The sequence below is a fragment of the Nylanderia fulva genome, unplaced genomic scaffold (assembly GCF_048542155.1).
Source record: "Nylanderia fulva isolate GAGA-0341 unplaced genomic scaffold, ASM4854215v1 Scaffold23, whole genome shotgun sequence".
Taxonomy (NCBI): Eukaryota; Metazoa; Arthropoda; class Insecta; order Hymenoptera; family Formicidae; genus Nylanderia; species Nylanderia fulva.
Window position 1 is genome coordinate 1,625,740 of NW_028190293.1, and position 14,508 is coordinate 1,640,247.

A 14,508-nucleotide genomic window follows, 5' to 3' on the forward strand; every position below is an offset into this window, starting at 1 on the left:
AGAATTAACTACATTTGTTTTCAGTGTATATTTGTTTAAGAAAATCCTGCAAATCTCTTGCAAATAATTTGTCAGAACGTTTATAAATTCAGACTGCTAAAAATATATACCTATATTCTTATATATATAATAATATAACATTATGTAGTATCAAATAATTATGAATAATGAAGAAGGATCCGAAGGATTGATATGTGATTTAAATAGATCCCGGAATTTGTCAATATATATATAAAATTGTAATTAATAATCCTCCCTCAATTTAGAATATAACATTGTATTTATTGTTTATTATGAAACACACAAAAGGCAACCCAGACGTTGTACAAATAAAGAGAATATACCGTACACAAGTACAAATATAAAAAAATATTAAAAAATACAGAAAAAATATAAAAAAAATAATATTAATTTCTTGAACGCATATCAATATGTGCAATCAATTGCGCGTATAATCACATGAAAATGTTAGAAAATCGCAACATATCGACAGGTTCCTACGTCAAGAACTGCCAAATCGCTATTGTACAAATGACAGTCTGTTCGATGCTATTCGAGATCGATCTCGATATTTTCGCGAGAAAATACGAGAGACTCGACAAGCGCATTTTCGTCCATATCAGTGGCGTTACATGACATCGCCCTACCTTTGCACAATGTTATCAAGCCTGTTGGACGAATCTTTATCATTTCGCGAGAAATGATCAAGATTTTTTGCGATATCATAAACCTGTCGCATTGGAAGCTACGAATTTCATAGACAAAGACAAACAAGTAAAACAGAAATCTTGTTTGTAAATGTCAAAGTTCTTCTTTTTTTGCGCACAAAAGATGAAAGGATCATGTCGAATAAAATTTGATAAAAAGACAAAACGGGTTAAAAGAAAATTAAAATTGCAATTTTGCGTGAAAAAATCGTCGCGCGGTATATTTACAATGAACGAGCAAAGCGTCATTATATTCCTTCCGGTAGAAAATTTACAGAAATAAAATTGCAAATGGCATTATCTCGCATTTGATGAAAATTTCTTTCTCTCTGAGTTTGCGTGACGTTTTTGAAAGAAATGACGCGACGCATGCGAATAAAAATTTTTAATTTTCCAAAACCTATTTTTATAATTGATATATTCTCTTAATTGCGTTAATTTAGTCACGCAAGAATGGTCTAGTCATTGAAATCAAAGCTGTAAAATACAATGATTTATGGAAACACAAGTTTCCTGAAAATTCACGATTCAACTTCACTGAGTATCATCGTAGAAGATGGATCATTAAGCAAGTTTAATCATTAATCAAATTATTGAAGTAGAATTCTACTACGACAAGAGCAATTATACAACAGTGCTCTGGAATTTGCGATATCAGTTAATATTAACATGTCCGTAAATTTACGCGACAAATCCGTGTATTAATAATCTTTTGATTATACTTCACACAATGTAAACAATGTAAACAATGTAAATACTGTAAATCATGCACAAATCGAAATCATTCTCGTCAATCTGATATTATCGTGAAATCGATCTTCTATAAATACAGAAATGATTTCAATCTTTAATTAATTTTTAATATACAACATTCAATTACGAAAAATTTGATCACAATTTGACGAATATTATTAACGACAGAGATGTCCTTTTTTTTCCTCTATAATTTAAATACATTTATCAATTAAAGCGCTCTTTCAAGGAAAATGAGGAAAAATTTATATATTATATAGGAATATCTATAAATTAAGGACGAAGTAATTAATCATGCTGACTTCGTAGATTTCATAGATGGATTATTATCCAGCGTGATGTCCTGCAACAAAGATTAATCGATTAATGTGACTTTAAACTCCGCAAAATTTACCGGGCAGAGAATTTTTCGAGAGAGAAGTTGTGCTTTCGGTACTTTATTAATTGTCGAAGCTCTTTTCAATCGCTCGTGATTTTTCGTGAGATAAAGAAAATCTGAAGTTCTTCGGGCTCACGGTGGCAAAACGGGACACGCAAGGTGTGTTCTGCGCATATCGGTTAGCGCCATAAACGAACAAGGGATCCGTCGTAAAGCTAGACAACCAGGAACGTCTAGGAACATCGTAGATGGGTGCCTGTCGCCGAAAAACGACCTCGTCGAGCGCCGACGTTGACTTGTGCGATCTGCAATGCAGATGCATTTATCAATTTTCAAGTAATCAATTGCGTTGCAATGCTTGGCATTATTTGACAACGCTTTTGTCATTTGATTTGATATACGTTCTATTATTTATATATTTTATTCCTCACACGTATGTATGTATATAGCAAAGAGTACAGAAAGAGTGAAAATAAAATTCCCATCTTCTCTGCTCTATATTACTTTTATGTATATAATTACTTTATACTCTAATATATATACTTATATAATTAAATCTTATAATATATATTACTAGTATATATTATAATTTTATATTATAACTATATAATTATATTATATTATAATTTTATAATATATATTATTATATATATTATATCAGTATATACATATATAAGTATATACATAAGTATAACATATATATATAAATATATAGTATATGTGTATAATAACATACATATATATCTCTGTATGTGTGTGAGTCATTATTATGTATATAAATTATTATTATTATTGCACATATATATCTCTATATGTGTGTGAATCATTATTATATATACGAATTATTATTATTATTACATAATTACTTTGGCAGATCATAATTATTGATCGCAGACAAATCGGACGTTTTAGGAGGTGAGATGTTTAATGCAGATCGCGGCACAGATATAGGCGTACTCGGACATCTCATTGTCAGTTTAAGCGCATCAGGTTCGATCTTTCTCTCCGCCGTCGCTTCCTCCTCCTCTATCTGATCCATCTTCGTTTTCGCGACGAAGGGATGCTTCGGAACACTGCTGCGGATCAAATGGGGGTGCTTAGGAAGCGACGGGTATCTGCAGAAAACCCTCGATTTGGTAAAACCCGCGACGCTCGACGAGAATTCGACGTACCGATGGGCCCCTTTCGGCTCGAGATCGTTCACGAGTTTCGGAGCCGCCTCGGTCAACATGATGCGACGGCGATGCCTGACAGTTCTCCCGCAACGCTCGCTGACACACTTCGGGCGGCCGAACGTGCCGAAGGTCGGCGGCGTCGATGGCTCGTCGTCGACGTGGCCGACGTCGGAGTGCCAGGATCTCTGCGAGAAGGAGGACAGAGTTGACGGGCACCGTTCGATAAATCCCGAGTCGAAAATGTGTTCCCGCTTCGGCTGCTTCCTCTTCAACCTCCTCCCGATTTTCTTGTAACCGAACGACAGTTTAGCTCGACTGAACACCGACAGCAGCTTCTTCAGCGATTTTATCCGCGACGACTTCTCGTCCAGCACCGGTATCCACGTCACGGACGTATCGTCGCCGATCCGGATCGGTTGTTTCAGCGAAATGCCGATCACTCGTGGTGAATCCCGATTCAAGTCGGGAGATTTTGACATGTGTTCCGTGGCCTGAGGAGTCTCGCGATCGTTTAAATCGTCTTTGGACGGTATGACGGTGACGTCTTGGACGGACGAGTCTAACAACAAACTGTCGTTGACGCGATTCTTCTCTGTGCTCGATGTGTCCCCGTATAATGATCTCGAGGAGTTCAACGATGGCGACGAAGTGGATAATTCGAACTGCCAGCCTTCGTTCTCGAAATTGTACAAGTCGCCCTGTAAGTTTTTGTAACTATTATTGCTAGGACTGCTCGAGTCGCGAGAATTCGTCAAGATGTCGTCGAGAGGATTCTCCTCGCGATCGTCCTCCAAAGGACTCGAGCAGATCAACGGCATGTTATTCGTCAATTTATATTCCTCGTCGCTCCCCGGGGAATCGTAGTACATTTGATCGCGTATCTTCAGCTTTTCCATCTCGTCTCTTTTCGACGAGGAAGAATTCAGCCGAATATTCGTCAGCTCTCTCATAAAACCGTACTTGTTTATCTTGGAGGAGATTCCTGACCACGTCTTCGAAATATCGGTCTTCTTGTCGCTCTTCGCACTATATCGATTAGGCGTTACGAAATCGTCCTTGAGATCGTGCTTATCGATGACCGGAAAAGCGGAAGGTTTCTCGGATGTATTTTTAAGACTAGCCCAACGTCGCAAGTCGCCGCCGAGCTCGTCGTACATCGAGGGACTTGAATCACTCTTTTCTACGTTCTTTTGCTTTCGAATGGTGTTGAAAAGACCGGATCTCTTCCTAACGTGTTCCCGCTCGGCATTTTCAATGGATGCTCGAAAGCTCGACTCGTAAGCTTCGACGATCTTCTTCACAAAGCTGCCGCCGCTTGAGCTCGATAACTCCGAAACTGTGTCCTGGCGGCTGGATGATCTGAAACCCGTCTCGAACTCCTGAATTAAGGTCTCCATGCTCGGTATGTCTTTCGGTATATCTGGCAGCACGCGAATTCCGTTGAATGCCGCCATGTTAAGGCGATTACAAAATTGTTCAAGTTTCTAGACCTGGGATATAATAGGATATTCTCGACTTATCGATGATGAACTAAAAAAAAAAAAAAAAACAAAAGAAAATTTTCTTTAAATGTGACGTGTCGACTATCAAGAACATTTATCGAATACGTGTTTATGATTAGGAACAAATAATTTTGCCCTATTTTTTTGACGAAAAATATTAATAATGATAAATTCGCTTTTTGTTATGTCCTAGGAAAAGAGTGAAAATTATTATTTGGTTATTTAATTACTTATTTTTAAATACATACTTATAGACAAATAATTAAATCCGATTTTGCACACACATATTTAAGAAGTAAAGTTTTACAGAATAAATAAAGGACATATTTTTAAATTTTTAATTAAGAAGCAATTAAGAAGCATGAAAAGATTTATTAAATTAGTTAAAATTAAATTAAATTCTCTTTTTTTAAATTACAGAATAAAATTTTAAAAAATTCTAAATTCTTAAAGAAATAAAGAGAGAGAGAGAGTGCTTTTAATTAAAATATATTAATATGTTTTTGTCTTTCACAATTTGTTATTATTTTATAAGTAATAATAACATGGTCTTATTATTTTATAAATGATAATAACGCGATGTTTTATTTCCTATAAATTTCCTATTAATTTTGTAATATTTTTATAAATGTCATACAATGATATTGTTAATTACTTTTAATCAAGTTTGTTACATAAACTTTTTTTTAAATAAATTTAACTTTAAATAAATTATAAACTCTATTGTAAGTTTTATATAAATTCTACATAAGTCAGAGAAAGAAACGTTTCTGATGACCTATAAGCGGATAACTAAAACAGAAGAGCAAATAAACAAATAGAAAAACAAACAAGCAAAATATATGCAATCTTTTCAGAGAAAGAAAAACTATAACAAAAAAATAAACAATGAAAAAATAAATAAATGAAAGAAGAAAAAAATAAATAAGAAATAGAATAAAATATCCGATTTATGTATAAATTGAATAAATATAACCAATCGTAAAAAGTATCAGAAACTAAGAAAGTTCTTGCAATTTTTAATATTTACTTTTTCGTCATCAATCAAGTAAAATGCATTCACTGTCTACATGTAATATAGCTTTAAGAATATTCCTCTTTTTCATGTATAAATTCAAATACATATAGCTTTCTCATTGCATCACATAAATAAATGTTTAGATAAAAATTATATAAAAATTATGTACAAATTGTAATACATAATCTAAATTATTAAAATCCAAATTATAATAAGTTGTATTTAAATGTTTGATTTTTTACGCGTAATGAAATAAAATTTACGAAAATATTAAATATAATAAAAATGATCAAAAATACACATCTAATAAAATCATATAAACTTTCTTAATTCTCTAATATTCTCGGTATTCCTGTCTATCTCCTCTCAGTATTCAAAGCGTTAAAGCAAATATTCTCAAAGTTTATCGGCTTCGCGCTGCAACACGCTACCTCTTGCGTGGGATCAATGTCTCAAGAACAAAATCACATCGAAAATTCAGATTGTGTTTTCCCAGAGCCTCAACCCACTACTAGAGATTCACAATGATCTAGTAAAGATACTCTTCGAAGATGTCTTCGCTATGTTACAAACACAACTTGTCTTCTTCGATAAACGAAAACTTTATGTATGTATTTTCTTTCTTTCTCTCTCTCTCTCTCTCTCTCTTGTACGATTAAAGTACTCGTTGTCAGTGCCTTTAATACTAGATAATACACGATTTATTTTGATCCTAATCTAAGATTTTTAAGTAATTGACAGACTATAAATGTATATGGATGACACAATTCAAAATTATTATTATTGACATTTTCTAGCAAAATAATGAAATTTGTTCGCAAAAATATGCAATATTTAAATTTAATTTTCAACAAAGTATCTAAGCAAGTATCTTATACTTGATTAAAATAGTTCGTATTAAAATTGTATATTTTTCTATCATTTGAAAATGTATTTTCTCTCCTTATTCTCTTTATATAATATTAATATAGATAAATAATAAAATCTTTTTCTCTGATATATATTTTTTCTAAGATATTTATTTCAGAATTTTATTTTTAAATTTAAACAATTTACAGGCTAACTGTATTCTGTATTATATAATATTTTATACTTCTTTTTATTACAAGCTATCAAATAGAAATAATCAATGATGTTCTTATCTCTCAAACTTTAACGCTTCTTGGATATTTGTCAGCTTATTAGATAATTAGTGTTGACAGATAACGATTATTCATGCTAATCAGAAGCATCTGTTTTTCCCGCTTAATCCCGCTTTGCTCATCAATTTGCTCCGATCCGTTGCAGCGATGGTTATGCAACCCGTACTTACGTACTTATTTGATGCAAATAAGTCCTCGTAATCAGTTGCATCTGCTTCCATCGTTTTTTACAAATGTATGAACAGAATAGTATAATAGAGATAATATTGCAGAAATTGTGACATCTACAGAAGAAGAAAGAAACTGGCAGCTGACATTATTCACATAAATATTTTAGTCATCGCTCTATATTTTATCATTCTTTATTCTACTTCTTCCTATTTTAATATATAATTACAGTTATCAAAGCTCTATATATATATATATATAAACGTTTTGCGTCTATTAATAAGCAAATAACTATAACACTGTAGTAAAATTAGTTATAATAATTCCAATTAATTATGTAATATAGTTTATTGTGTGATTTTTTTCATTTTATTCTCGCATTTCGTATTTCTGCGTTACTTTGACATATGGGTCTTTTATGGGTTGCTAACAAGAGTGCACGGTCTCGTTATAATAATAAAAGTCAAGCAATAAATCGACGAAGAACTTTCCGCTAACGATAATGCCGATCAAAGCGACGACACGGAATTAGAGAGCGAAATGAGAGCATAAATCACGACTAAACGATTTCCCAATCGATCCGCGAAAGCACTTTCGGGTGACATTAATTTTTTCGAATACTTTGATCATTTTTTCATCGTTTTTTTTTTTCGCTCGACAAACATGCATATTTTTCGGCAACACATTTTCTTCAAAAAATATTCATAGTTGACTGTTAAATTTTCGTTTTAATATTCTGTGCTAACTATTAATTAACAATAATAAAAATTAAATAATTCATTGAGCAAATAAATAAATTAGTATCTTAAAAAAATTTTAAAAAGTAAATATTGTAAGCCAACTAAACGAGCAAAATTAAATAAGATCTAAAGATTTATTAATAATTAATTCTCATTCCGTCTCATCTCATTCTCATCTCATAAATCTTTACTTTTTTTAATTTTGTTAATTTATACGAGCCTTTCATTAATTAACTTTGGTATCTTAAATCTTTGTTTTTCTGCAAAATGACAGACGCTACTCCTGTATGTAAAGTAGCGTCATTAATTTGCATGATGCTGCAGATTATTGACTTCGCTGCGATTACTACGCGAATTGTTTGTAAACACAAACATTATTTATATTATGATCGAGTTTTACGCTTAGCTGGACAAACACAACAATGGCATTCCCATACATATACCTAGAGAAGATCAGTCATTGTGACACTCTCTAAACGTCGGTTGCCGAAGGACGTCCGATGGACGCCCACGGTTAACCCGGGTACTCAGGGTCATTATACTGTTATTGTGTATGTTGTTGCCGTCTATTTGTAGATTACGACAGCGCCAATTAAAGACCACTAATCTCATGGTTCGTTGCTTGCCAGATTATTCGTCTCATCGCGCGATAATTAATCTCAACTAAGCTACCCGCTTTCAATGCTAATTTCTTAATGTTGGATAGTGGAGAATCGGTAAGTGGAAGTAGTACAGCTGTTGACCTGTATAATATTAATATAAATTATAAATATATTTACTCTCTGAATAAAGAAAACTTGTTTTTCTACCAATTCAATTAAATCTATTTTTTATCTATAGTAACTGAATGAAAATCAAAACCACGTCCATCATCAACGAATTTAACATCAAGACAGCATCTTTTTTCATATTATTTTTTATTATTTATTATTATTTAGTTGTTTCCTAAAGTTAAAAATGCTAAACGTATTTTTGATGTCTCCGACAAAAATCAATAATGTTGTTATTAATTTTAAAGATTAATCTTTCAACAGGAATAAAAATTGTTAATCTAAGAAATGTATCTACACATAAAAAGACAACATTGTAAAAAAGGTACCAAAAAAATTGATTTATGGAAAATAAAGATTAAGGTCGAATGTATTGCGCGAAAATGTATTGTATAAAATAAAAACTTAAAATGTATATGTGGAACCGGAAGTTTTGTAACCAAAAGCATGTACTTATCGAGAATGCTGACGCTGATCCAAGTCTCCATGCAGAAAGAGATTAGCTTCACCCCAGAGGAAAATAGAATGTAAAGTGTTAATTTTATCTGTGTTACACACGTCCGACGTGTAATGCAATGACTGCCGACAAACAAGATCCGGTCTCACTATACTCACCCCCATCCGTCCCTTTCCTCAACCCTTTCTCAGTGTACGACACTGACGTCATTGGTCCTGTAAGTCGTTTTACATCCTATGCAGTATGCATGAGATCGCTTTTGAATGCCAACGATACTGCCCAAGCCAGCGAGGAGTCTCGAAATATTCCGTGAAACAATCCGCCGCGACGAGATTTCTTAACGAGATCGAGCGATCGATCAAGCTGGCTGAAAAAATATATCCGGTAACAATAAAGAAGGCTGTTAAATTGGAAATTCCAATTTATCCTTCAATCTCGACATACTCTTGCCTCTGACAAAGAATATCCCTTCGATTTTTATGAATGCTGGGCACATTTGTAATCTATGTCGACATGAGAGACACGTATTTTTTATTAATTAGGGATCGGAAGGAAAAATACTCGTTTACTTGAAGAAGAACCAACTTTTTCCGAGAAGAAACCAAACGACCGAGATTCTTTCTAATAAAAAAATATATATTATATTTATATATATATATATATATATATACCTATATATATTAGACTGGCGCTTATTTTGGACTTGAACGAATTCTTTCGCTTCCAGTTGTCCAATCTATTCCAAATGGCTGGAAAAAGATATCCTCGCAACGCGAATTCAATATATTAGAGTGCCACCGGCCATCGATTTATATTTAAATAACATGGATTTATTTAGTAACTTTTATCTGCAATTTTTTGAGATGTAAAAAAATTGTAAAAATTTAATCTTGTGCTAATCACTTATGTATTTGACGTACTTTCAGCAAGAATTTTGTTAAAATTCCAATAACATATAAATAAAACTGGCCAAAAAATTTTTTATACATAACGTTATTTTATATATCAGAATTTGGACAAAATTCTTGCTGAAAGTACATCAAATAGTTAAACGATTTGCACAAGATTTAAATTTTTACAATTTTGTTTTTTTTTACCTCAAAAAAATTTCAACTAAAAATTACTCAAAAAACTCATGTTATTTAAATATCTTTTTCTAGCCATTTGGAATAGATTGGACAACTGGGAGCGAAAGAATTCGTTCAAGTTCAAAATAAGTGTCAGTCTAATATATATGTATATTGTATTTACAAAGGAAATATTCAAATAACAAAAGTATACATAATAAATAATGTAGGGAAACAAGGAGTTTGTAAAAATAAAATTAAAATCAAAGTAGAACGGAAAATAATATTACTTACATATTCTGTAAACATATTAGAAGATAGGAAACATTTCTAGCTATAAAAGAATGTTATGATATTAAGTGCAAGATAATATTAAAGAGAAAAATCATGAAATTGAAAAGTTCGAACAGTCAAAGTAGGAACACAAAATATAAAGAAATTATGATAAATTATAGAATCCCCGATATTTCAAATATTTAATTTCAAACTTCAATTATACGTGTAATATTAGTAACAATCAATCAATCACAGTCATTAGCCCCGTGTGGCTATATAATAAAAAAAAAGTATAATCGTATTGAATGCATGTGAGGTAGAAAGAAAGATAATAAGAATAAAACTAAATAAATTAGAGATAAATAAAGAAAAATGAATGGAGATAAATAACAAAACCTAGAAGAAGGTTAATACTAAAAAGAAAAAGACAAGCTCGATCTCTGGTTTTTGCACGAATGCATTTTCATTGCCTCGCGGTCCGCAAAAGCTGCGTTCATAACCGTCTCGTCTTTTTACGATGCGTTTGCTTTCTCTATAGAAGAGGCTTGTTCAACTTGTTTATCCACCCTTTGTTCATCGTAAAAGGCCGCGTGATTGTGCGACCGTACAATCGTCGCCGCCATTAACGCGCGAATAAAATAAAATGTTTCTCTTTTTTATCTTGGTTCATTGGTTTGCGAAAGTCGAAAATTAATATAACTGCAATCTGTTCCTACGATGAAACTATTGCCACGTTTTGCAACTACTACTTTTGTAGATAATAAAAAATCTCAAAAAATATGCCGAGTTTAAAATTTATTTTGATTTTTATGCAAGCACATTATTTATTTCAATATTAAAATTAACGATCGGTGTCGTAATTTAATTCATTTAGAAGTATAAGATTCACAGCGTTATTGAGCAAACCGGAATATCTCCTTTAACTTTCCTTTGGCAGAGAAACATTTCTATATAAAACTACAGAATATTCAAAAATATCTGTAATAACAAGGTTTTAGTTGTTATCATCATATCGTTTAAAGAAATCAAAACATCCCTCAAACTCAAAAATAATTTTTAATTTTCAAAATTAATGGTGTTTGAAGTTAATAGATAAATATATATAAATTATATGTAATAAGTATTTATGTACATACTAATTGATGTAAATTAATAAAATAAATTGTACAAGAAAAATAAATATATTCTCTCAATAAAAATAATTAATATATATATATCCGAAAAAATACTTGTAGAAAATCTAGAAAAAAGTGATCTGTGAAAATTTTATTATCAATTACATAGTTTTACATTACTAATTAAAAATTAACATATTTGTTTATATTAATATACGAAGAATAAATTATTATCACGTGATTTATTTTATTTACATTTACATCAATTATGCGCCAAATTTTTTGCTTTTATTTCTCTCATTTAAAAGTTGAAATTTAATTTCAAATACTAAAGTATCACAAGGTTAGACTTTCATTATTTCGTGAAATTGAGCTTTACCACGTCAGTCGACACGATAGTGACAAGAAAAAAGTCGGATAAAATTCGAAAGATATAATCGAGACCGGTTTCGTCTCGGATCAACCTATTTATCTTAACGAGTTGCTAAAGTAACTTTCTTGAGGTTTTTCACACAATATCGATCGAAGCGATTGCACTCTTTGCAAGAATACTTTTTTACGTTATTTCAAGCAAAAATACTGTTACAAATAATATATCACATTTACGCTGACTCAATTTACTGATCTATATCTTTGTTGAAATTTCTCGATTTCATCTTTTGATACTGAAAGTCAGAAGTTTGCCGACATGTTTTTTAATAAATTTTATTAAAAAATATTAAAAAGAGCATTACGTAAAAAAATATATGTATTTCATAAAATTGAGACAAAAATCTAAAATTGCGTCCTCTCTCTTCTTTCTCTTTCATTTCCTCTGTTTCAAATTTGAATAAATTTAAATTTGACGTCACAAAGAATTAGAGTTACGCACGAAAAAATTAATTGATTGTAACACAATATTTTAACAAAAACTGGCGGCTGGGAAGAAGACTGTGTCGTCACTTCTCTAAATGTTAACGCTTTCAAAGGGTATTTTCAGGGTAGACACGAATTACCGCAGTGCTTCATATATATTTCTCGATCAAAGCCGGACGCTAACATGCGCTTTGATTTAATTCCTTTGATCACGATTTTGGACGGTGATTCTGACCGCTCAGACGCGAAATTCCGACCAATTCACGTATGGAGGGATATAAATGTAACAATTATCGGATTCGTAAATATAGCTTATGTTTGAGATAAGACGAAATGACTTGATCGTGTGAAACGTGCGCAGTCTATGTGGGAGTAAAAAAGATGCGTGGGTGAAATATAAATGTAACTTATCGAAACATAAAATTGAAAGCCAGTTCTCTGCCAGATCAATCATATTTACAAACTTACGAAGGAAACCGTGCTTGAAATAAAAAAGCTTTTAGCTCGCGGGGATATTTAATTGTCTTGACAATCTGTAGAAGGTGATATGACTTCAAAGTGAATTACACAACAATTTTTCTTTCATATATTGTAGATTGCACAACCTTTGTGTTCATTCTACTTTAGAATGTTTATTACAAGTCGCGCCTTTTTCGTGACTATTTATAACATTGATTATTAAATATTTAATTAATTATCAAATTAAATTCAATTTCAGATACATTTATTGGAATTGTTTGATGTGCAATATTAATTAATTTAAATTTAATTAAAAAATGGAGAAAAAAAACTCTCAAAATTGGCTAAAAAAATATGCTAAACATATAATAGATGGTGTGTATAATATGCTTTAAATAAACAAATAAATCTTAACTGTATTTTGTAACAAATCATTGTGAGATAAAACTCATAGCCTGATAAATGGTAACAATCCTAATAGCATTACAACAAAAATGAAGACTTCCAGCGTAAATAATAACCAGGCTTAACATATCGCAGAGAATATCATTTGTTTATTTTTCATTTAACTTTCTTCGCAAGACAAAATATAAACGAAAGTAAATTTTCGAACTTCTTATTGATGGTCAGCGCGGTTCATCCATCAATTATACGAGGTTCTTCATCCGATGTTGGCGCGAGTTATCATCTTTGACAGTACATACGAGAATAAAACACGTGCCCAAAGAATGTTGCTTATCACGAAAAAACTTTCATGCAGGCGCATATATTTGCGTGCGAGGATAAGTTCGAGACTCTCTGACATAGCATAAAAATAGGTTTCCCGTAATCTACTTCGCGACAAAAGTTTTATAACTTGATAAGAAAGTAGAAGAAAAAAGATAATATAATATTGTACATGTATATGTAAATGATCGATGTATATACATATAAATGAAATTAATGTTTCAAAGTTTAGTTCCAATCGGAAATTTCTCTCTATAGCATTTTCTAATTTTTATTTTAAAATTTGACATAAAATAATTCAACTTTTGCTGCCGGACTAGAAGAAAAATTTGGACTATCAACGAAAACTGTATAAAACTTCATATCCCGGTAAATAGCTGATGTGGTAAATATGTCAAGTGATCGCTGACCTGAAGTCGCGTACTCTCTTCTTCGAGGTAAAACACTCCTCTTAAGAATTCTCTCGTGCAGGTCGCTTTCAAGCGATCGCATGTCAAGTTTCTGGCCACTTTCAAGTATGCGTGAAGGAAAGACGAATTTCTCGCCACCTCACGTCGTATAAAGAGATATTTCACATTGCTATCTTCTCTTTATGGCAGATTGAAACTATTAATCGATTAAAATAAAATTAAACAGTAAGATAAATCTTGAAAGAAAAAAGCACAAAAAATTATATTTTAATTATATTTTATTTTAATTATATTTTATTTTCATTATATTTTAATTAAATTATATAAAAGCAGCGCTTTTACGTGTTTGTATATCCGTTAAATACATCTTATACATCAAACCTTTGAATCTTTACAATTTCTTCAAAGATAAATTAGTTTCCGCATTGTTTTCATTATTCGTATATAGTTGAAAACTTCCCCGGAATAAAAAAGAGAATAGCGTAAGCGATTTCCTCTGGGAAGTACTTGCTGTTACTGTAAAATGTGTATTGCCATATACACACGTCATATATGAAAGTGAGACAAACATTTAAGCATTAAATGTACTAATATATGCATGAAAATCTGGATTACAAAACTTGGAGGACATAGAAAAAAAACTAGTTTTATAAGAATCTGTGTCTTATATAATATAATGAATAATTAAATTTTCTAGAGAAATTTCTTTCAAGAAGAAAAGAATGAACTTTTGAAATAAGAATTCTTTCGAGACTGGCTTGTAAAAAAGATTGCTCACGAGAAAGCATG

The 14,508-nt window shown here is 31.6% G+C and overlaps 1 protein-coding gene across 2 annotated transcripts in view; it reads right to left on the bottom strand.

Moving 5' to 3' along the window:
• Positions 1 to 212: 212 nt before the first annotated feature.
• The window catches only part of LOC114932290 (uncharacterized), a 73,999-nt gene continuing 59,703 nt past the window's right edge, over positions 213 to 14,508 (bottom strand). Inside the window, exons 3-5 of one of the 2 annotated variants that reach the window (XM_029304466.2) lie at positions 2,706 to 4,544; positions 1,897 to 2,144; positions 213 to 1,803 (exon numbers count right to left, since the gene is read on the bottom strand). In XM_029304466.2, the coding sequence (XP_029160299.2) occupies positions 1,901 to 2,144; positions 2,706 to 4,468 (2,007 nt within the window). In that variant the 5' untranslated portion in view covers positions 4,469 to 4,544 and the 3' untranslated portion in view covers positions 213 to 1,803; positions 1,897 to 1,900. Of the gene's footprint in view, positions 2,145 to 2,705; positions 4,545 to 14,508 lie in introns of both variants that reach the window. The other variant, XM_029304461.2, reaches the window with a different exon arrangement.